Source organism: Denticeps clupeoides, chromosome 13 (assembly GCF_900700375.1).
Source record: "Denticeps clupeoides chromosome 13, fDenClu1.1, whole genome shotgun sequence".
Taxonomy (NCBI): domain Eukaryota; kingdom Metazoa; phylum Chordata; class Actinopteri; order Clupeiformes; family Denticipitidae; genus Denticeps; species Denticeps clupeoides.
In genome coordinates this window covers 889,624-909,861 of record NC_041719.1, presented here as the reverse complement: position 1 = coordinate 909,861, position 20,238 = coordinate 889,624, and the positions used below count along the sequence as shown (strand labels likewise).

At 52.2% G+C, this 20,238-nt stretch overlaps 2 protein-coding genes across 5 annotated transcripts in view; both read right to left on the bottom strand.

The window, feature by feature from the left end:
- Window positions 1-3,444: 3,444 nt before the first annotated feature.
- On the bottom strand, window positions 3,445-7,114 carry LOC114802281 (guanylate cyclase soluble subunit beta-2-like). Of its 2 annotated transcripts, none has more exons than XM_029001045.1 (12): window positions 7,021-7,114; window positions 6,803-6,954; window positions 6,664-6,727; window positions 6,486-6,589; window positions 5,557-5,773; window positions 5,140-5,460; window positions 4,913-5,061; window positions 4,649-4,795; window positions 4,416-4,570; window positions 4,172-4,317; window positions 3,911-3,991; window positions 3,445-3,827 (listed from the first exon to the last, which is right to left on the bottom strand). In XM_029001045.1, the coding sequence occupies exons 1-12, from the start codon at window positions 7,088-7,090 to the stop codon at window positions 3,694-3,696; spliced, it is 1,740 nt and encodes a 579-aa protein (XP_028856878.1). In that variant the 5' UTR covers window positions 7,091-7,114; the 3' UTR covers window positions 3,445-3,693. The 2 variants fall into 2 exon arrangements, with proteins under 2 accessions (XP_028856878.1, XP_028856879.1); XM_029001046.1 differs by having other exon boundaries at window positions 3,911-3,988.
- Window positions 7,115-11,923: 4,809 nt separating this feature from the next.
- LOC114802323 (protocadherin-16-like) overlaps window positions 11,924-20,238 on the bottom strand; it is a 44,248-nt gene continuing 35,933 nt past the window's right edge. For 2 of the 3 annotated variants that reach the window (XM_029001115.1, XM_029001116.1), the window contains 11 exons: window positions 19,447-19,686; window positions 18,979-19,104; window positions 18,704-18,913; window positions 17,755-18,621; window positions 17,555-17,668; window positions 17,269-17,480; window positions 16,658-16,809; window positions 16,445-16,575; window positions 16,071-16,357; window positions 15,588-15,729; window positions 11,924-15,516 (listed from right to left, as the gene is read on the bottom strand). In XM_029001115.1, coding sequence (XP_028856948.1) covers window positions 12,971-15,516; window positions 15,588-15,729; window positions 16,071-16,357; window positions 16,445-16,575; window positions 16,658-16,809; window positions 17,269-17,480; window positions 17,555-17,668; window positions 17,755-18,621; window positions 18,704-18,913; window positions 18,979-19,104; window positions 19,447-19,686 — 5,027 coding nt within the window. In that variant the 3' untranslated portion in view covers window positions 11,924-12,970. The remainder of the gene's footprint in view (window positions 15,517-15,587; window positions 15,730-16,070; window positions 16,358-16,444; window positions 16,576-16,657; window positions 16,810-17,268; window positions 17,481-17,554; window positions 17,669-17,754; window positions 18,622-18,703; window positions 18,914-18,978; window positions 19,105-19,446; window positions 19,687-20,238) is intronic. The other variant, XM_029001117.1, reaches the window with a different exon arrangement.

The following is a 20,238-nucleotide window of genomic DNA, read 5'->3' as shown; positions in this document are numbered from 1 at the left end:
GACCTATGGCATTACCAGAATCTTCTGCACAAATGTTCTCTTTTCCTCCCTCTGATCTACATGCTGTTTCCAAAAAAAAATGCATGTCTAACTGACATCTCATCGTGGATGTCAGCCCATCACCTCAAACGCAATCCCACCAAAACTGAACTAATTTTCATTCCAGCAGATTCTTCACCACATCAGGATCTTGCTATTTACCTGGACAACTCACAGCTCTCTCCTTCTACAACAGCCCGCAACCTTGGAGTAACAATAGACCAACAACCAACTCTCCTTCTCGACTCACATCAGAAACCTTTCCCCCTCATGTAGATTCCTTCTCTACAATAGCAGACGAATCCGCCCTTATCTGTCAACCCAGGCCACCCAACTACTGGTTCAGTCCTTAGTAACCTAAGAAACTAGAACAGCGTGAATAAAAAGATTGTATTCATAGTTGGGGATCCTAGTGAACCAGAACTGACCACTTCATCCATGGTAACATGGAAGCACGTTGTAAGTCGCTCTGGATAAGGGCGTCTGCCACATGCCATAAATGTAAATGTTATCCAGTCAGTGCTCTTCTTTACAGTCTACGGTCATTCCCCAGCGCTGCCTGTAGGTGTCACTGCAGAGATGTTTTAAATCCTCTGGGAAAGGTAGTGGTGAAGTTTGCAGAATTTATGTACAGAACAACCTCACCTCTCAACGTTAGCAAAACCAAGGAGATGGTTTTGGATTTTAGGAGGCAGGATGCAGCTCATCCCCCTATCTACATCGGAGGAGGTGCTGTGGAGAGGGTGAGCAGCTTCAGGCTCCTTGGGGTCACCCTCAGTGCCAACCTCAAGTCCTCAGAACACACAGCAGCGGTCACCAAAAAAGCCCACCAACGACTCATTTACAGCATTTATCAGACATTTACATTTACAGCATTAACCAGACGTCCTTATCCAGAGCGACTTACAATCAGTACATTTACATTTACATTTACAGCATTTGGCAGACGCCCTTATCCAGAGCGACTTAAAACGTGCTTTCAAGTTACCATCGATGAAGAGATCAGTTCTGGTTCACTAGGACCCCAACTATGAATACATCTTTTTATTCACTCTGTTGTAGATTCTGTACACAAAGTTCGACAACAAGAAAATTACAATTTAATCTAAATATTCTCTAAAGAGGAAGGTCTTGAGCTGCCGTGTGAAGGTGCTCAGTGACTGAGCTGGAAGTTCATTCCACCACCGAGGGGCCAAGATGGAGAAGAGTCTAGATGAGCGTCTTCCTTTTATCTTCAGAGATGGAGGGACCAGGCGAGCAGTACTGGAGGCTCGGAGTATACGAGGCAGTAGTTACAGGGCCATACAGCAGCCTGCAGTAGTTACAGGGACAGTCCCCCCCTGGAGACACTCAGGGTTAAGTGTCCTGCTCAGGAACACGATGGTAGTAAGTGGGATTTGAACCTGGGTCTTCTGGTTCATAGGCGAGTGTGTTACCCACTAGGCTACTACCATCCCGTTACCATCACTTACTACCATTGTGTCCCTGAGCAGGACACTTAAACCTGGGGACTGTCCCTGTAACTACTGATTGTAAGTCGCTCTGGATAAGGGCGTCTGATAAATGTAAATGTCAACGTTTGGCAGGTTAGAGAATGTGTACTTTGCACCGCTGCCAGTAGGTGTCGCTGCAGCACGCAGGTGTACAGGCTGCTTCTGACACCAACCGTTCCCTCAACTTTATTCTTTCTACTACAAATGCCACAATTCAAGCCCAAACCTGCTCTTTTTTTAGAAGCCATTTCATTTCATTGTAAACAATGCACTGCATGCACACATTCACAATTATTATTGTGCATTTACAAAAGACGTATACAAATCCCTGCGACCCTCCTTCATCTGCCGTCGCCGATAGAAACTGAACCGAAGGCCATGACCGCTTTCTGCATGTCCGGCAGATTATGCGGCCGACGTAATTACAGATAATTGCAGGGCTCTTCACGCGCTGAAAAGGCAGCGATGTGTGAAGTGAATGCCGCCGGGCCTTTTGTTCCTCCTGCCTGCTGTACACAAGCACAACTTGGGCGTGCAATGGGACCAGATACCCCATCCTTTCATCCTCACCGAAGCTCACTGACTGGGTTTCTCCCTTCGTTCTCAGCTTTTATTTCATGCTCATATTGCGGTAGCATTTTTGCCTGCATCTACAGAGCGGATTCTTTTTCTTTTCTTCATTCATTTCCTAACAGCCGGACTGTCATTAGTGAGTCGAGCCCCAGCCGCCATCTTCACACAGTGGAACCACATCCATAATTATCAGGACGCCTCCGCGTGGTATAGGGCTGCACGATTTGGGGAAAAAGACATATTGCGATTATTGAGATCAATATTGCGATATGCGATTGCGATATGATAAAGGACACTTGCTTGTATATCAATGAAAAGTCGCATACTAATAGTGAAATGTTTAATTTCATAGTGAAACATACAAACTACTTATAACAACCTGAAATGCCCAGTGCTTTCAAAATACAATATTCTACAAAATTAAATAAATCACAAAAACTGGTAAGGCTAAACAACTGTTTTGATTATATTTGGCCATTATAAAATCCCGTATTATAGTTCTTACGTTTAACCAAAACGTTGTTTGGAGGCTGACTTGAACACAGGGATGCATAGCTTTGCTAGCTTAGCTAAGGTTAAGATTTGTAAACTGAGGTGAATTTCTTTAGGAAACCTTCAAAGTTTGAGAAAAGATAACTAAACAGCTAAGAACCGTCTAAATAATTAATGCCTACGTTTAGCCAAAACGTTGTTTGGAGGCTGACTTGAACACAGGAATGCATAGCTTCGCTAGCTTAGCCTAGCTTAGCTAAGGTTAAGACTTATAAAACGGGATTTTATAATGGCCAAATATATTCAAAACAATTGTCCAGCCTTACCTATGAAATGTAATCCCCCGGGATCTGGTTTGGACCGTACAGCGGTTTGTACAGCCCCAAGCAGCACAAGAGTGAGGCATTTTTATGCACTTCTCTCCATAGACATGTATATGCTTCACGCCACAGCAGAGCCTCTCGCAATATGGCGGCGACGTTGACGTACAATGCTGCACGTCATGCGCCATCTACCCATATGTCTCCGAATCCAAAGTCATGTGACCAAACACGTCACATCCGACTGAAGTGAGACTTCATCCAGCTCTCAAACTTTGAAGATGATAGAATGGATCGGATATGTTGCAGATCAAATCCATGTACTAATCATTTAAATCGCAGCTTTTTGCATTCATGTAATCGCACAGACTGACATCGCGATTGCGATTGTGATTAGATTAATCGTGCAGCACTAGCGTGGTACCAGGTTACAGGGGAAATTATACTCCGATTGTCTCCTGCTTCTGTCCAGGGAAAAGCCTGTTCCACCACCAACAAGGCTTTCATGGCCACCATGAATCGACGGCTGATCCCAGATCAGAGAAGCGGAAAACAAATGGATCCATGCAGCATATTCACTTTATTATCATCCGTTGCTAGTGGAACAGGCCCTTTTCATAAATGTGCTACAGACGATCAGTAGACAGACAAAATGCAAAATACAGACAGACTGCAAAAAAACTAAACGTGTATCGAACTCAATACTTACAAGACATTTCAATGCAAACATTTCAACTGTACAGCCGCTTTCTAAACTTGTCAGGGGCTCAGAAGGTCTAGAACAGCAGGCAGAAGGCCGTTCTGATGCGTCGGGGACGGCGTGGAACGTGGGGACGCCATGCTGCCGGCTTCTCTTCGGACGGACTTCCTGTGTGCAGACTGCCGTAGCTCTCGGAGTCCCGTGGCTGACCTGCACCACAACACACCCGATTTGTAAAATCTGCTCGCGGGTCAGGGGTCGGGGGTCAGCGCGGCTCTGTGGGTGCAGTTTACCAAGGAGACTGGCGAGAGACTCTTCGTAGTGCATCGGCACGACTGCATCGCCGTCCTCGTCCTGCAGCTTCTGAGGAGCTGCTAGACACGTGCAGACAGACACAGACATGGACATCAGGACAAAGTGGGACAGTGAGCAGCCTGCATTAGATCCTACGATGGCTGCCGGTTATCTTTCTTTATATTGTTCTGCATTTGAACAAGTATCACAGAATCAACAGCAAAATGGATATGCGACCCCTACTCAGCAGGGTCACTTACACCGCGCATCTCTGGCGGGACGTCCCATGATCTGGTCCTCCGTGGACGCTAGGTTGCCCTCCAGGAAGTAGGTGAACATCCTGCCTTTGCCCTTCACCTCCAGCTCCCCCCTTTCCTTCACCACGAAGCCTTTTCCCTCCAGAGCCCTGAGGAGAGCAGCAGGACACCGAGACTTTTAATGACCTCCACGTGACCTTCCATTTCATTTTTCTTTCAGATGTGGCGCAAGGTCTCAATCTGCCACCGGCGTGCTGTCGGGCTCAGGTGGATTTTGTCGGGCCGTCCATGGCTCTCCATCCTGGAGGCAGTGTTGACCGTGTCCCCGAACAGGCAGTAGCGCGGCATCTTCTCCCCGACCACGCCGGCCAGCACCGGGCCACTGTGCATCCCCACACGGATCTGCAGCCACAGCAGCCGGCATCAGGACATACTGGACATCAGAACAGAGGTGTCCTGCAAGGAGCCCTTTAACTCTACCTGAATGGGTCCTCCTGTGACCGGGTTGGTGACCTCCTTAGCTGCTATGATCATGCCCAGGGCAAAGTTGGCCACTCGCTCAGCGTGACTGGACACGGGGACTGGTACACCACCCACCACCATGTAGGCATCACCGATTGTCTCCACCTGAAAGAGCAGAGAAGATCTGAGATCTGGTCCAGAGCTGGTGGTTCTTCTAGTGAGGTCTCATGAAGGTCAGGTCAGATGAAATGCTGGATATTGATGGTTCAGAGGTTCTGATACCTTGTAAATGCTGTGCACTGTGGTCAGACGGTCGAACTTGAGGTACATGGAGTTGAGCATGAAGACGATCTGGATGGGCTCACAGGCGGAGCAGATGTTGGTGAAGGTGACCACGTCGCTGAAGAGGATGGTGCTCTCCTTAAACTCACCTGCAGAGAGGGATTTCAGAGAGCTGGCATGAAGAGGTTGTTCTGGAGGAGCCGAACTCATCTTCTCCTCTCACCCACCTGCCTCCACCTTCTTCCCCTCTTTCAGCTGATTGGCCACGTGTTTGGGCAGCATGGTGTACAGCAGCGTCTCGGTTTTCTGCTTCTCCTCCTCCAGGTGCTGGGACAGGAGGCGCAGCTCCTCCTTCTTGCGCTCCAGCTGGCTGGAGAGCTCCATCTCAGCCAGGCGCTGCTGGTTGAGGAGGATGAGGTCCCGCGTGGCGTCATGGGGCGCGATGTCGGACAGGTGCATGCTGCGCTCCTCCAGCTCCAGCAGGCTGCGCAGCAGCGGGGACGCCTGGTAGAACATGCACTGCAGAGACTCCATCCACAACATCTGACCTGCGGGAGAAGCAGCACCAGGGTCAGATATGTTGAGACCTTCTGTGTGTGTGTGTGTGTGTGTGTGTGTGTGTGTGTGTGTGTGTGTTAGGTCACCTCGGAGCTGCAGCATGGGTTTGTCCCTCCAGAACGCAGGCATCACGTCTCGGCGCGTCTGCAGCACGAAGTGACTGTTGATGAAGGTGCGGATGCTGCCGATGGTGAAGGTGACCTCAGGGTGCAGGATGGTGAAGTAGTGGTCCAGCTGGATGCCCACCACCTGCAGCCCGGGTACGATCCTCTGGATGTTCACGCCCGCCTGCCGCACCTTCAGCTGCGCAGACGGCATCAATTACCCACAATGCCCTGCTCCCAGAAATAAAAACCTTACAAGCTTCTAATATCTGTCAAGGTTCATCCTCTAATATTTCTGGCTGTTTTATAGGTTCTTTTATTCATGGTGTTGCTCTGTTGGTGTCGTTTGGTGATGAGAAGATCAGGATGACGCGGTCTTGTGTTTATTCGACTAGCCGGGACTACCACCACCTTTAAGAAGCAGTTGAAAACCCTCTTATTCAAGACGTATTTCAGACAAATCTAACACGCACATGCATACACACTGCACAAATATATATATAAAAATATATACACACACACATATATATACATGAATATATATATAAAATAATTTTTTCTTCGTCTAGAACTTAACAATCCCCCAGCATGCTCTTTGCTGACAAGTTGGGCCTTATCGGGGCTCTTAGTTTTTGTAAACTCAAAATCTGTAGAAATCGAATGAGAATTGCTGGTGTCGCTTTGGATAAAAGTGTCTGCAAAATAAAGTAAAGTAAAGTAAAGTAAACTTTAAGGAGATAACATGGAGGTCACTGATTGTGATGTTCCGGTGAGAGAGAACCTACCCCAGGTCAACCTACAGGCCAAAAGTTGTCAACCATACAGATCGCTTGTTATGTGCATCTCACCATACCCAATGCACAGCATCTTCAAGTAGATATTTTGGAATGTTTGTCAGGACTTGCGCACACCTCTTCATCAAAAACCAGGTGGAAGGGGAAGGTGTTGCAGAAGGTCTTCAGGTCAATGCAGAGCTGATCTGGGTACACCGGCTCGAATCCCCTCAGGAGCTTCCCTGAGAACCAACCCACGACCTCAGTTACCATTAAACCATGCATCCATCTTTCATCCTAGAAGATGCGGCCTCACCTTTACCAAGATGCACCAGGCGGCGGACGGCGTCCCACTGGTTCCTCCGCGAGGAGCCGCCTTTCTGCAGCCCACACACAGATCATCTGAGCTCAGATACCAACTCTTGGGAACTCTGTGGTCTAAATGCTGAATTTACTTCCTGGCTCCGGTCTGCTGGGTTGAACGTCTGGTCCACCCGGAAGACGACGTGCTCCTTCTTCCCCGTCCGCTGCTCCTCCTGCGCCTGGCTCACGACCTCCATCCTCACGGTGCTGTTGAAGAAGTCCCTGGCGACGGCGCCCATGATGCCTGCGGGTTTGACGGACAGGTCAGCCGTCGGTGGGCGGGGCCGCAGGACGCACCGGCGTCGCTCACCTGGGACGATGTGGCCGAGTCCCCTGCGCTCGGAGTAGTAGTGCAGGAGCATGCTGCCGTCCCCGCCCATCTCCACCCGGAACGACGGCGCCTTCATTTCCTGCCGAGAGAGGGACCGACCATCCTGATCAACTCGAGCGACCAAATGTCCAGAATTAACACTGCGTAGTACGTTAGATAACGTCGCTCCCCTCAAAAGGAAGCTGGTCAGAGATAAAAAGTATTGCGGGGTCACTACTGGTACCCCAAGTACAGAAGGTCACAGCTGGGAGCAGATCCTTCTCCTATAGAGCTCCGCAGTTGTGGAACGGCTTGCCTGTCAGTGTCCGGGACTCAGACACAGTCTCAGTGTTTAAATCCAAACTGAAAACACATCTGTTTTCTCTGGTCTTCTGTTAAAGTCCCAGATACTTTATCACACAGTCCCCCTGTTAGACACAGACAGTGTTAAATTCACCTTAGTTAGGCCACTGTAGCACCAATATACCACTATAACCACATATTTCAGTATCGGTCATACAGTGCAACCGTCTGTTTTTCTCCGAGACGCGGAATCAGGCGTCCAGACTACTGGCAGACCCCAGTGAAGAGACCAGCAAATACATCCTGGTTCCTGACAACTGCTAAACGAGGACATACCATGAAACAAACCAGAGGGTCACCACAGCCACCACCACCGTTACAACTACAGCTTCAGGGATCTTCAAATGGACCAGTAACACGTAATGTCCACCATAACACTGGACTACACTCTGGACCTCTCCACCTCTACAACTGTAGGATAAACCATCTCCAGCCCTGCACTGACGCCACCTGCAGGCTCACTCTACCCTGGAAGGACGTCCCTCTCTCTATCACTCCTTCCCAACGTTTCTTCCTTTCTTCTTAGAGTTTTTTTGTGTGGAGATATTTCTTGTGTGCAGAAGGGTCAACTGTAGGGCCTGTTAAAGCCCATTGAGACGTACTGAGACATATATAAGAAATAAATGTTGCTGCACCTTGTAGGACAGGGACAGGTATCCATGCAGCGCGTCCAGGTTCTGGATGAACTGGAACAGGCTTCCTCCCAGGCTCCGCAGCATGTGGTCGTACCCGGAGCGCTTGCAGAACTCGAAGAAATGCTCCCCTAACAGATGCAGCACCGCGTCGGCGTTGACGCCTGGACGGGAGAGCTCGGTGTTAAATCCGCCCCTGCCGGTGAAGCGCGGCCCGAAGGTTCCGCCGTTTACCCAGAATCCTGCAGGCCGCCGCCACCAGCCGCGCGGTGACGTCATCCTCGTAAACCTCGTACGTCAGGAAGGTGTCTTGAACCCCGGCCTCCTGCCTTTAACGGGTGAACTGCTGTACTTTACTCCAGCAGTTCCCAGCCCTGGTCCTGGAGGAACTCCCTAATTATCTTAATTAACGGCCTAATAACAAATCAGATGTTCCTATAGGACCCGGTCCTGGAGGAACTCCCTAATTATCTTAAATAACAGCCTAATAATGAAGGCAGATGTTCCTACAGGACCTGGTCCTGGACCTGGAGGAACTGTCTAATTATCTTAAATAACAGCCTAATAATGAAGGCAGATGTTCCTATAGGACCTGGTCCTGGTCCTGGAGGAACTCCCTAATGATCTTAGGGCAGTGGTGGTCTAGCGGTTAAGGAGGCGGCCCCGTAATCAGAAGGGTGTCACTGAGGTGCCACTGAGCAAAGCACCATCCTCACACACTGCTCCCCGGGCGCCTGTCATGGTGCCCACTGCTCACTCAGGATGATGGGTTAAATGCAGAGGACACATTTCACTGTGTGCACCGTGTGCTCTGCTGCTGTGTATCACATGTGACAATCACTTCACTTTAATAATAAACGGCCTTATAACGAAGGTAGATGTTCCTCCAGGACCAGGGTAATTTCATCATTTCACCACATGCAGAAACCTGGCGGGTACCTGAGCTGCTCCCACGTCTCCTGGCCGAACCTGGTGATGATGAGCGACCTAACGCAGGTGTTGATGAAGCCGTACTGTGTCCCCAGGGGGGACAGTTACATGCCGCATAAACCAGCGAGATAAAATAAAAAATAAAACAATGTAATTAAATCTCTTATTATTCATATCAGTATAATTTCGGTACGGTTGCAGGGCTTCTGAACCCGCTTTCCAGTCGAGAAATGAATAGAAATGCAGGATCTTTCTCACCATGTCCAGTCCGGCTCCTGCGCTCCTTTCATCCCAGAGGTTCCTCCTCTTTCTGCTCCACCGCTTACGAGATGTTCTGCTCCTTCGTTTCTACTCCGCTGCTTTTTTATCATATAAGCCTGAGCAACTTGACAATTTTAATATCAAAAGGATAAAATATTATGTGAAAGGCATGTTAATTTTTGCAAAAAGAATAGAACAAGAGATAAATAATTTAATAATAAATTGAATTAATGTAGAGCATCTGGTGCCCGATCCATTCCTGGCACGATGTTGGCATGACAATTCGATTTGATTCGATTCTTTTCTATTCAAAGAACTCTATTGGTCCCTGGAGGGCAATTTAAAGAACATTAACCGTTCTTTCAGGGTGCTAAAGGTAGACTTGTGTGGTTCTGGCTGGCTTTTCTTCATCTCCATTGTAAGGGTCCTGCTGGGGTCTCCTCTTCCACAAGAAGAAGAAACAAGCTGAAGACACTTTTAGCACACTTTTATACCAGTGCAGAGACGTTTGTACCTGGGGGGGCATGGGGGTCACCCGGCACCCAGCACCGGGTCCTGTTAACTGTATTCGGCATTTCGGTCAAACCAGAGAACTTAAGGTGCGGGTCAAGGGCCTCAACCGAAGTGAAGTGATTGTCATTGTGAAACGATGCAGCACACAGTGACACGGTGTCCTCTGAAGCAGCACAGAGGTGCCCGGGGGGTGTCTCGTCCAGTCTACAGGACTTCAGATGTGCTCCTCTCCAGGTGGTGGGACAAAAAAGTGAAAATTCTGTCCAGCTTGCGCCCCCTGGTGGCCAGCCATGTTGCTGCTGCTCCATTATGTTCTTTTTACAGTTTACATTTACAGTATTTACCAGACGGCCTTATCCAGAGCGACTTACAGTCAGTAGTTACAGGGACAGTCCCCCCCTGGAGACACTCAGGGTTAAGTGTCTTGCTCAGGCACACGATGGTAGTAAGTGGGGTTTGAACCCGGATCTTCTGTGATACCTACTAGGCTATTACCACTTTTTACTCGGTGATGGGTTCATAATTAATTACTAGTGTAAATCTCTGTAGGACTGTCGCTGGTGATGCCACCTTACCCTTCATTTTAAAATATGACCTTCTGAGAGTCGCACTTACCTTGTTCGTATATATCGTGGTTCTTAAATCAGAGATTTCAGTTTGATGCACAAAACATTAACAGTATAAATCCACGGCTGAGATTTTTTTTACCTGTCCTGCAATATCTAGATACATAACACACAGGTGCAGAGGAACCACGAGAGAATCCTGCGGCAAGATGCAGCTTTTTCATCGCGTCGGGTGACATGGCTGAAGGTCGAGGATCGATGTACACGAAGCCCTGAATCTGATTCTGCATCTCCTCAGAAACGGGCGTGGTTGTGGCGAAGAAGTGGCTTTTGACCCGTTTTGACACGTAGCTGGGACCAGGATCCTCGTCCCTGTCTTCAGGGGAAACTGGGTGTCCCTGCGGCCCATCATCTGGCATCACAATGGGCCTCGTGAAGGAGAAGACTGAGATGATGATGTGAGATGTGAGATGACGATGATGGACCAGTCCACTGAAGAAGCTCTCTCTTTCTCTCGCCCGGTCCGACCTGAGCGGAGCGCAGGGCGGCCAAATGAAAACCAGACGCTCGCTCGCCGCTCGCTGGCTTCCTTCCCCCTTCAGCTGTTTTCCTTTTTTTTTAATGGAAAAAAAGAGACCTTCTCCAAAAATAGATTAGGGATCGCGTGCCAGTCGGCTTTCAAGACTTTTCCTTTTTTTCCTCCCTCCTCTAGTCACGCAAGTAGCCTGGCGAGGTCCCGGAGACGGAGCACGGCCGTAACCGTCCCCCGGGCCGGGAAGGACGGGGACCTGGGGCCTGCAGTCATGTTAAAATCATTACTGTTTCAGCCATTAGGAGTTCAAGGCTCCGGCAGGCACCCTTGTGCACGACTTTCGCTACGATTAAATACGGCGGCCAGGTTCAAACGGTCCCCCGAGTTCCCGTGAGAACAAGTTTCCACCATAAACTTCATCAGGGGGACTTCGGCCATCGTTATTCCACGTCCAATTACTGACAATTATAGCAAGATGCTGGAGACGTGAGGTTTTCACACGGAACATGGTGACATTGTGAAGACCAGAAGACCCTGCTCCACCGGCCCAGCTTAACTCATAATAGTATTCTGAAGAAGGATGTGAACATGAAGTCTGAGTGCAGTGAAGGAGACAGACCGCGAGACACAGAGGGACAGGGGAACTTTAATTCCGACGGAATCCATCCTCCACATTTACAGCAGGCTGCAGAGCAGAACCGAGCGAAGCGCAGGGGTTCGAACAATAAACTGCAGCACGTCTGAACCTGCGGCATCTTCGCCTCGTGCATCTGGAAGCCATTTGGCGCTTGGTGAGAGTCTGAGGCTCCGACCGCCGGCACGCCGCCGATTCCCAGCTCGGCTACCATTCGGGCCTTTACGAGACCTCGCCAAGGCGGCCGGAGCTTCAAACGCCGAATCCTGCCCCAAACCTCCTTTATTCAGGCACTTCGACTCATACCGACTCCTCAGCTACTGAAGCTCTCACTAATTATTATTATTATTACAGCAATACTACTTATTATTAGTACTAATAGTAGATTTTCCGTCTGGACGTTGCTGATGCTGTTGATGAATCCATCGTTAATAATAACTGTGTGTAGGGATTAAATATCGAAACACAAAGATTCTGTCAAATTCACCCTTCATTGTCAGAAATACAATCAAACAGACATTTACAGGTTGGAAAAATAATTTCTCTGTTCCGCACAAAAAGAGCACAACACGCACAGATAAGGCCTCCAGATGTGGACATATGATGCTGTAAAGGCACAAGGAACACCTATTGCTTCATAATAATTGATCATCTTGCATGATTAGTGTGGACCACATAGCTATTAAGGCTTTATGCATGATTCTGTCATGCTTATACATTTGTCATAAAGCTCACATGAAAATGTTGTGCAGCCCTGAACGTCTGCAGAAAGAAGGAACGTTCTACACACTCAACGCTGCTTTATACGTTCCACACACACACACACACACACAACTGTAAGTAACATCCTTCCGCTCTCAGCAGATGTTCAGCTCAGTGTTAACGGTATCGAGAATGAGATTCTGGGCTAGTATAGAGGTTCTAGGGATCAAAGACACTCATGTCCTCGATCTCTATAGCTGCCATTGGGTGTAAAAAGTAACACGCATCAGTCCTGTGGCTTTAAATCAACATGGACGTGGACAAAGTCTCTGAAAAACTTCTAGGCTGTGATCCTCTATTACTATTTGTCTATTAATGCAATCTTTCTAAAAGTAAAAAAACCCACTAAACTAATTTAAAACATTTTTCCAGCAAGTGTGTGTCTAAGAAATATTTACACGAGACACCAAATGAAAACTGTCCAAAACGCAGAATGAAAGTGAATAGCTTCATCCTTCCATGAGGGTTTAAAGACCTACTGGTTAATTTGTGGTGGTTAAGAGATACTGTTACTAGTACAAATATACAGATATGCAAATATAACCAGTCTATTAAACACAATGGCATTTTATAATAAAAAAGTACAAAAATATTCCATAAAAAATTCTCTTAAAATTAACATCAGTGTTGGCTTTCCCACAAGAATGTGCAAACAAGAGGCAGGTCAAAGTTCAGCAACACCCCCTCCGGGTCACTGGGGCGCCACGCCCTCGACTCCCTGGCCAGCCAGCGAGGCGCGGACCTGCCGCACGCCGGCCTAAATGCTCAACTCGGCGTCCTCCGAGGGCTCCAGCGAAGGTACTGTTGTGCTGATGATGGCGGCCGAGTGACCCTGGGCGACCCCGAAGGGTGACGTGGCGGGGGAGCAGGCAGCGAGCGGTGACAGGGACGGGGAGAAGCTGGGGGACATGGCCACCGACGCGATGGAGCCATCGCGGCTGATGGGCGAGCGGCGCAGGGTGGCCAGGTGGGGGTAAGTTCTACCCACAGCCGGCTTTGGGGGGACAGTTTTAGCCCCCGGGTGGGCCACGTTGGTGATGAGGGGAGGGGGGTCGATTCTGGCTTTGGCCTTGGTCTGGAAAGGCCTCCTCTGGTGAGCAGGGACACTCTCGTCCTTCAGCCTGGCGATCTCGGTGAAGACGTTGGCTAGCGGTTGAAACTGGGGGCACCAGTTCAGGAGGTAGTCCCAGTTGTAGCTGCCCCGGAGCTCCTCCTCGCTGGCCACGATGGCAGTGAGGGAGCCATCTACCGGGGGTTTCCCATCCTCTGGAAACGCGTAGTCTTTCGACTGGGAGATACTCAGGCCCCTCCCAACGGCAAGATAGCCCCCGCCCTCGTCGCGGTACACGGGAAGATGGCCGGCCAGCTTCTTCCCCTTGAACCACTCGACCCCCGGCTCACATGAGACGTCCGACAGCTGGTCCGCGTCCTGCTGGATGCCCGAGTCGGGCCCGCGGGCCGAGATGTGCTCCTGCATGGAGGAGGAGATGCTGGAGACGCGAGGGTATTCGTTGATCATGCGGATCTCGTCGTCCTCGGCTGCCTCGGCCTCTGCCGAGCCGCGCCCGCTGGAGTGGGACGGGTCCAGGGATCCCCCTCGGGTGAAGGGAGCCCCTACGGGTCCAGACTGGTCCGGGTGTTGCACGTACCCAGGAAGGGTCTGGTGATAGATCCGCTCGCTTCCTGCCGCCTCGCGGTCGCCGAGCTTCTGCAGCACGGTGCCGGGCGGGGCCACGCGGCGCCGCGCCTCTCGCTCCTTCTGCCGCCGGAGCCTCAGCAGGACCAGCGCCGCCACCACCACGACCAAGATGACCACGACGGCCAGGGACGTGGCCACAACGCCGACCAGCAGCGCGCCGCCGTCGGCGCGGAGGCCGAAGGACGTGCGAGTGACGTCGATGGTCAGCTGCGCGCGGGACACGCGGGACGTCTCCAGGGGACTGTGGGCCGTGACGCGCAGGCTCATCTGCCGCGTCTCCCTCTTGGCGCGGCTTACGTGCGAGCCGGAGCCGTCCATCTTCAGCGACACCACGCCCGTCGCCGTGTCGACCGCGAAATACGGCGAGCTTTCTTCCAGCGAGTAAAGGACAAGGCCGTCCACGCCGCCGTCCTCGTCGCTGGCATGGACCTGGCCGATGCTCTGTCCTTTCTTAGCGCCCTCGGGCACATGGAAGGAGAAGTCCGTCGTGGTGAACGCCGGATCGTACTCGTCTTCGCCGGCAACGTACACCTGGACCGTCACCGTGGCCGAGTAGTTCCCCGCGTCCACCGCGACAGCCACGAGCGTGAAGGAGTTGGCCTTCTCGTAGTCGAACGCGAAGCGAGACCGCACCGCGCCGGACGTCTGGTTGAGCAGAAACGACTCCCTTCCGTCCGCCAGGAAGTACCTCAGACGGCCGAACACGCCGGCGTCGCGGTCGATGGCGTGCAGCACCGTAACCGGCGAGTTCTGCGGCAGGTTCTCGCGAATGCTGACGCTCAGCATCTTCAGGGGGAAGTACGGCCGGTTGTCGTTCACGTCTCGCACCTCGATGCCGACCGGCGCCAGCGCGAAGTGGCCTCGGCCGTCAGAGGCCTGGACGATGAGCGCGTGGCGTGACCGGACCTCGCTGTCCAGGGCGCGCCTCAGCCGCAGCGCGCCGCTCCACCGGTCCAGAGAGAAGAGCCCGGTGTCGTCTCCCGAGCTGATGGCGTACCGGACGTCACCGTGAGGGGCGGAGTCGGGGTCGGTGGCCTGCACACGCAGGAGCTCTGTGCCGGCAGCGCCCCCCTCGTTCAGGACCACGCTGTACTCCGGCTGGCTGAAGGAGGGCGGGTTGTCATCGCTGTCGGTGACGGTGACCAGGACGGACACGCTGGAGCTGAGCTGGGGGAACCCGCGGTCGGAGGCCACGACGGTGAGGTTGTAGCTGGGCACGGCTTCGAAGTCCAGCCTGTCCGCCAGGATCAGCGTTCCCACAGTCTGGAAGCCCCGCCCCTCCAGAAAGCGCACGCTGCTCTCGATCTGGAAGGCGTTCCCAGCATTCCCGCTGGCAATGGCAAAGTCGAATCCACAGTTACCGCGGGACACGTCCACATCCACCGCCTCCAGGGTCAGGACGGTGGATCCGGGGAGCTCGTCCTCTGACACGGTGCTTCTGTACTCCGTCTGCTGGAACTCGGGAGCATGTTGGTTCACGTCGGACACCTGCACCTGCACCGTGGCGACCGCGGCGAGGGCCGGGCTGCCTCCGTCACACGCCTCGATCACCACGAGGATCGGCTCCGAGGTGAACTCCACCCTCCGGCTGATAAAGACCGTACCTGCCAAGGCATCAGACGGGATTAATGCCGGTGGCGTCTGGTGCCACGAGTGTGGAGAAACGTCTATTTACCGTTGTTGGGGTCAATGTGGAAAGCATCTGTTGCCGACGGCAGCACTCGGTAGGTGATTCTCCCGTTCTCGCCACTGTCCTTATCAGTAGCCGTCACCGTGATCACCGGACTGCCGGCCGGAGAATGTTCGGCTAGAGTCACCTGAAAACAACAAGACATTTACATTTACGGCACTTACCAGACGCCCTTATCCAGAGTGACAGGGACAGTCCCCCCCGGAGACACTCAGGGTTCAGTGTCCTGCTCAGGGACTTTCTTTGGGTTCATAAGCTTTTTTATTATGTATTTTATTTCCATACTTAATTTACTTTATTCTGTTATATGTTAGCATTAGTGCTAATGAACAAAATTATATTTAAATTATACTTTATGTTATATATATATATAAAACATTTTAAGAACTGCAGTTATCTACCTATGCAGTTATCTAACTATCACTAAAAGTGACATTAGACATCTATAAGCGACGCTGTGGTAGAAACCTGGTAGAGATCGTGAGTGAAGGTGGGCGCGTTGTCATTTACGTCCTCCACCAGCACGGTCAGGTTGGCCTCGCTGTGGTGTTTGGAGTCGGAGGTGTGGACAGTCAGGTGGTACCAGGTCCTCTCCTCAAAGTCCAGCTGGGCAGTCAGGGACACCCCGCCCCCATATCGGTGAATCCCAAACGTCCCCTGTGAGTCAGAGTTCAGGCGCAGGGAGTACCAAAGGGCGGGGCCGGAATCGACGTCATTTCCTGTCACCTGAGTGATCACCGTTCCAATCATGGTGTCTGGGTGGAGGAAAGAGAAACAAAAAGCTGCGAATTCTGCACAATACGGTTGAAATAAAGTTCGCTCTCCCAGATAAAGTCACTCACTCTCTGGCACACGCACTTCTTGGGGCAGCGGGATTGTGGGTCTGTTGTCATTCAGGTCCACGACGATGACAGTGAGGGTGGCGGAGCCGGCCAGCCTCGGGTTTCCCCGGTCCGTTGCTGTGACAACGAGTCTGAGGTCCACAAAACAGGCGTGAGGGCGTGGTCTCTTTCGTCGCGACGCGTATTAATCATTTAAAAAAGGCAACAATTTACTTGGTCTGAGTCCAGATTTCTCGGTCCATGATGGCAGTGGTGGTGATGCTGCCGGTCAGCGGGTCAATCTTGAAAAGGCCACTGTTTGACGAGGACCTGATTGAATAGGTCACTTGACCATTCTGACCCTGGTCCAGGTCATTAGCCAACACCTGGCAACGTAGATGGAGAAGTGGCAAATGAAAAAAGTGAATTAATCGATCACACCTAATATTTATTTGACGTAATGTAAACAGGTTATAGCAGGTTTGATTCGTTTATTTACATGATGTCAATGCTAAAATATTAGGTGTGACAGATTTTATCACCTTCAGTATTGCACACTGCACTTTTTGTACACTTTGTATATAGGATTTAGGTTTTTGCCTATTTATTTCAGTAGATATAGATCTTTATAAACAGCACAAACAAATTCCACAACTTGTACAATAACACGTACACACATCCTGCACATTGTTGTTGTTGTTGTTGTTTTTCTACTCGGTACTCTGTACCATCTACCGGAATCGAATTCCAATAAATACGATTCTGATTGTGATTACTTCAACTTCTTTATACTCCAGTTTCTTTTTTTAAAGTGTGGTTTTCAGAAGGTTTTCGGGACGCTCTACCTGAATGATGTGGTGGCCGTGGCCCTGCGCCTCTAGGACGTACGCCACGTAGTTCTGCATCTGGAAGCGGGGCAGGTTGTCGTTGACGTCCTGCAGGATCAGGTTCACGGCCATGAAGGAGCTGGAGGACGCAGTTTCGGCCTTCACCACAAGGCGGAGTCTGGGGTGCTCCTCAAAATCCAGGCCTGTCGAGCTCTCGACCGAAATCTCACCTGGTCACCGCGCGAAAGCAGAGGAGTCTTCACTATCTGACTCGTCACGGTTGAGAATGAACAAATCGTCGTACCTGTGATGGAACTGATGCTGAAGGAGCGCAGCCTGTTGCCGCTGAAGATGCTGTAGGTGATGCCGCCGTGGGATCCATCAGGATGCCTGGCCTGCGCCTGGACAACTGCGGTTCCTGAGCCACACACAACCAACACTGTAACCACCTCATAATTTCCCGACTTTTCATCGGTGCAGAACCTGTGGTGTACATGAGCAGACCTTTGTGGGCGTTCTCCTGCAGGCTGACGTCCCTGGAGGTCCGCGAGAAGCGAATGCCCCAGTAGGTCTGCTCTCTGACGTAAATGACCACCACGCCGAGGGAGGACTGTGCCGGGCTGCCCTGGTCCATGGCCTCCACCACCAGTGTCCTCTGGCTCTGCGTCAGGGTCAGCAGGTCCTCGGTGGCCTGGATGGCGCCCGTCAGGGAGTTGATGGTGAAGCCCCTCACAGGGCTGGCGAAGCGGTAAAACACCGAGCCGTTGGCCCCAAAGTCCTTGTCCTCGGCACGCATGGTGGCCAGAACGCGGTGACCCTGGCCGGCGCTGCTGGACACGTTGATGACCAGCGGGTCTTGAATGAAGAAGGGCGCGTTGTCGTTCACGTCCAGCACATTTACGCTGACTTGGACAGTGGAGTTGCGGGGAAAGCCGGGCGAGGAGTCCACCGCCCATGCGTGGAAGCTGTAGAAGCTCCTCTTTTCGCGGTCCAGGGACGCCGCCGTGAAGATGCGGCCGGAGTGCTCGTCCACCAGGAACATGCCCTGTGCTTCGTGGCTCAGGAAGTAAAGGACCCGTCCATTTGGGCCCTGGTCTTCATCTGTGGCCGTTACCTCCAGCAGCGGTGAGTTCTCAGGAACGTCCTCAGAGACGTCCACGGTGTAGCTGCTGCTCTGGAAGACTGGGCTGTTGTCGTTGACATCCAGGACCATCACCTCAACAGTGGCGCTGGCGCTTCGTGGCGGTGTGCCCTGGTCTTGGGCTGTAATGGTCAGTGAATACGTTTCCTTCCTTTCCCTATCCAAAGGCCTGGAGGTGGACAGGACACCAGAACTCTTGTCCACGTGGAAGTCCCCCGTGGGGTCTCCATCTGAGGACGAAGTTAAAGAAATGAGAGGTTTGGAATGAGGACGCCGCACACGACCGTAAACCAGACCGAAGCGGCTTGTCACCTGTGATTTTATACTGTACTCTCCCGCTGTCCCCTGCGTCACGGTCAGCAGCCCTCAGTGTGAAAAGGGCCACCGGCTCCGAGTTCTCCGGGACCTCCAGGCTATAATGCAGTCGGCCAAACACGGGGCTGTTGTCATTCTGGTCCAGGACCGCGATCTTCACCGTGGTTTTGGCGTAGTTGGGCGGGACGCCGCCGTCCTTGGCATAAACTGTGGAGACGGTGGATTATTGGCAGCTACGCGCAACGAACGCGCCGACGGGTTGCGCCGCGTACCTGTCACGCTGTAGCTCTCCTGGGCCTCTCTGTCCAGGACCTTCGCGGTGGAGATGACGCCGGTTACTGGGTCGACGCGGAAGCTCTCTGGACAGGTGCCACCGTAGGTCACCAGGCCATTGGTCCCTGCAGAAGCCACCGACAGACGAGAATCAACCCCGTCTGCGCTCGTGACGCACGCCGGTGTCAAAAACGTGCAATTGGCTTCTCTCACGGAACGAGTAAACGCGGCGGCGTGCTTCGTTTTGTAGTTTATTTTGCCGTCTAAGCATTTGGCCACAGGCATCCTCTCCGCGGTGACGGGATGCCAGATTGCGTGCTAACCCAGAACGGGCCTGGCACCGGCACCTGTTTACTTCACCGCCGGGGAGAGGGAGGGGTCCTTCTGTTTTACGTGCCCCCGACAAACCTCGCCGCCTGATTCACAGGAGTCGCCCGCAACGAGAACCATCTGGCGGCACAACTCACCCCGGTCCAGGTCCAACGCCGACACCACCAGCACAGTGGAGCCGGCGGGACGGTTCTCCGCGATGTGGCCTTCGTACTGGCTCTCCGCGAAGCGGGGCGCCTCGTCGTTCACGTCGATCACCTGCACGCTCAGCAGCTGGGTGGCGGACAGCCGGGCCTTCCCATGATCCTCGGCGACGACGGTCAGGTTGTAGAGGTCCTGCTCCTCGCGGTCGACGGGCTTGAGGACGGAGAGCGCCCCTGCGAGGAACAAACGTTTAGAACCCGCTGTCTGCGTGACGAGGTTCTCTAGGTGGCGCAGCCCTACCTGCGCGCAATTACAGCAAATCTCCGGCCGCGGTTTACGAGCTTTTCCACGCAGGCCACGGCACCACAAACAAGGCAGGAGAGCGGGAAGGAGCGCGTAAACACCGTCTCCAGACACGCAACACCGCAGCCTTCCGTGCCCCAACCAAATTAGCACGTCATTAGCCTGCCGTGAGAACGCGCCACGGCGCAGGACTCGTGTCCGATTTCCCGCCCCGAGACCGGGCCCAGCCGTCCACACCGACGGCTGTTTTCTGTTGTCCTTTCTTGTCTCTCCTTTTTTCTGTCGAGCGCTAAGGCAACTCCCCCCTGAGCCTTTAATCTGCTTCGAATTACGCGGCCCGATGTGTTCAGCCTGTTCGACTCCTCGCCGATCCCGCAATGCGGCCGGCCAGCCGGCCGGCGATAAGAGAGGGAGGAAGGGAGACATTCCTGCCGTGACACCACATGATCCATGCGAGCTTCAGGTGGACGGTGCACCGCAGA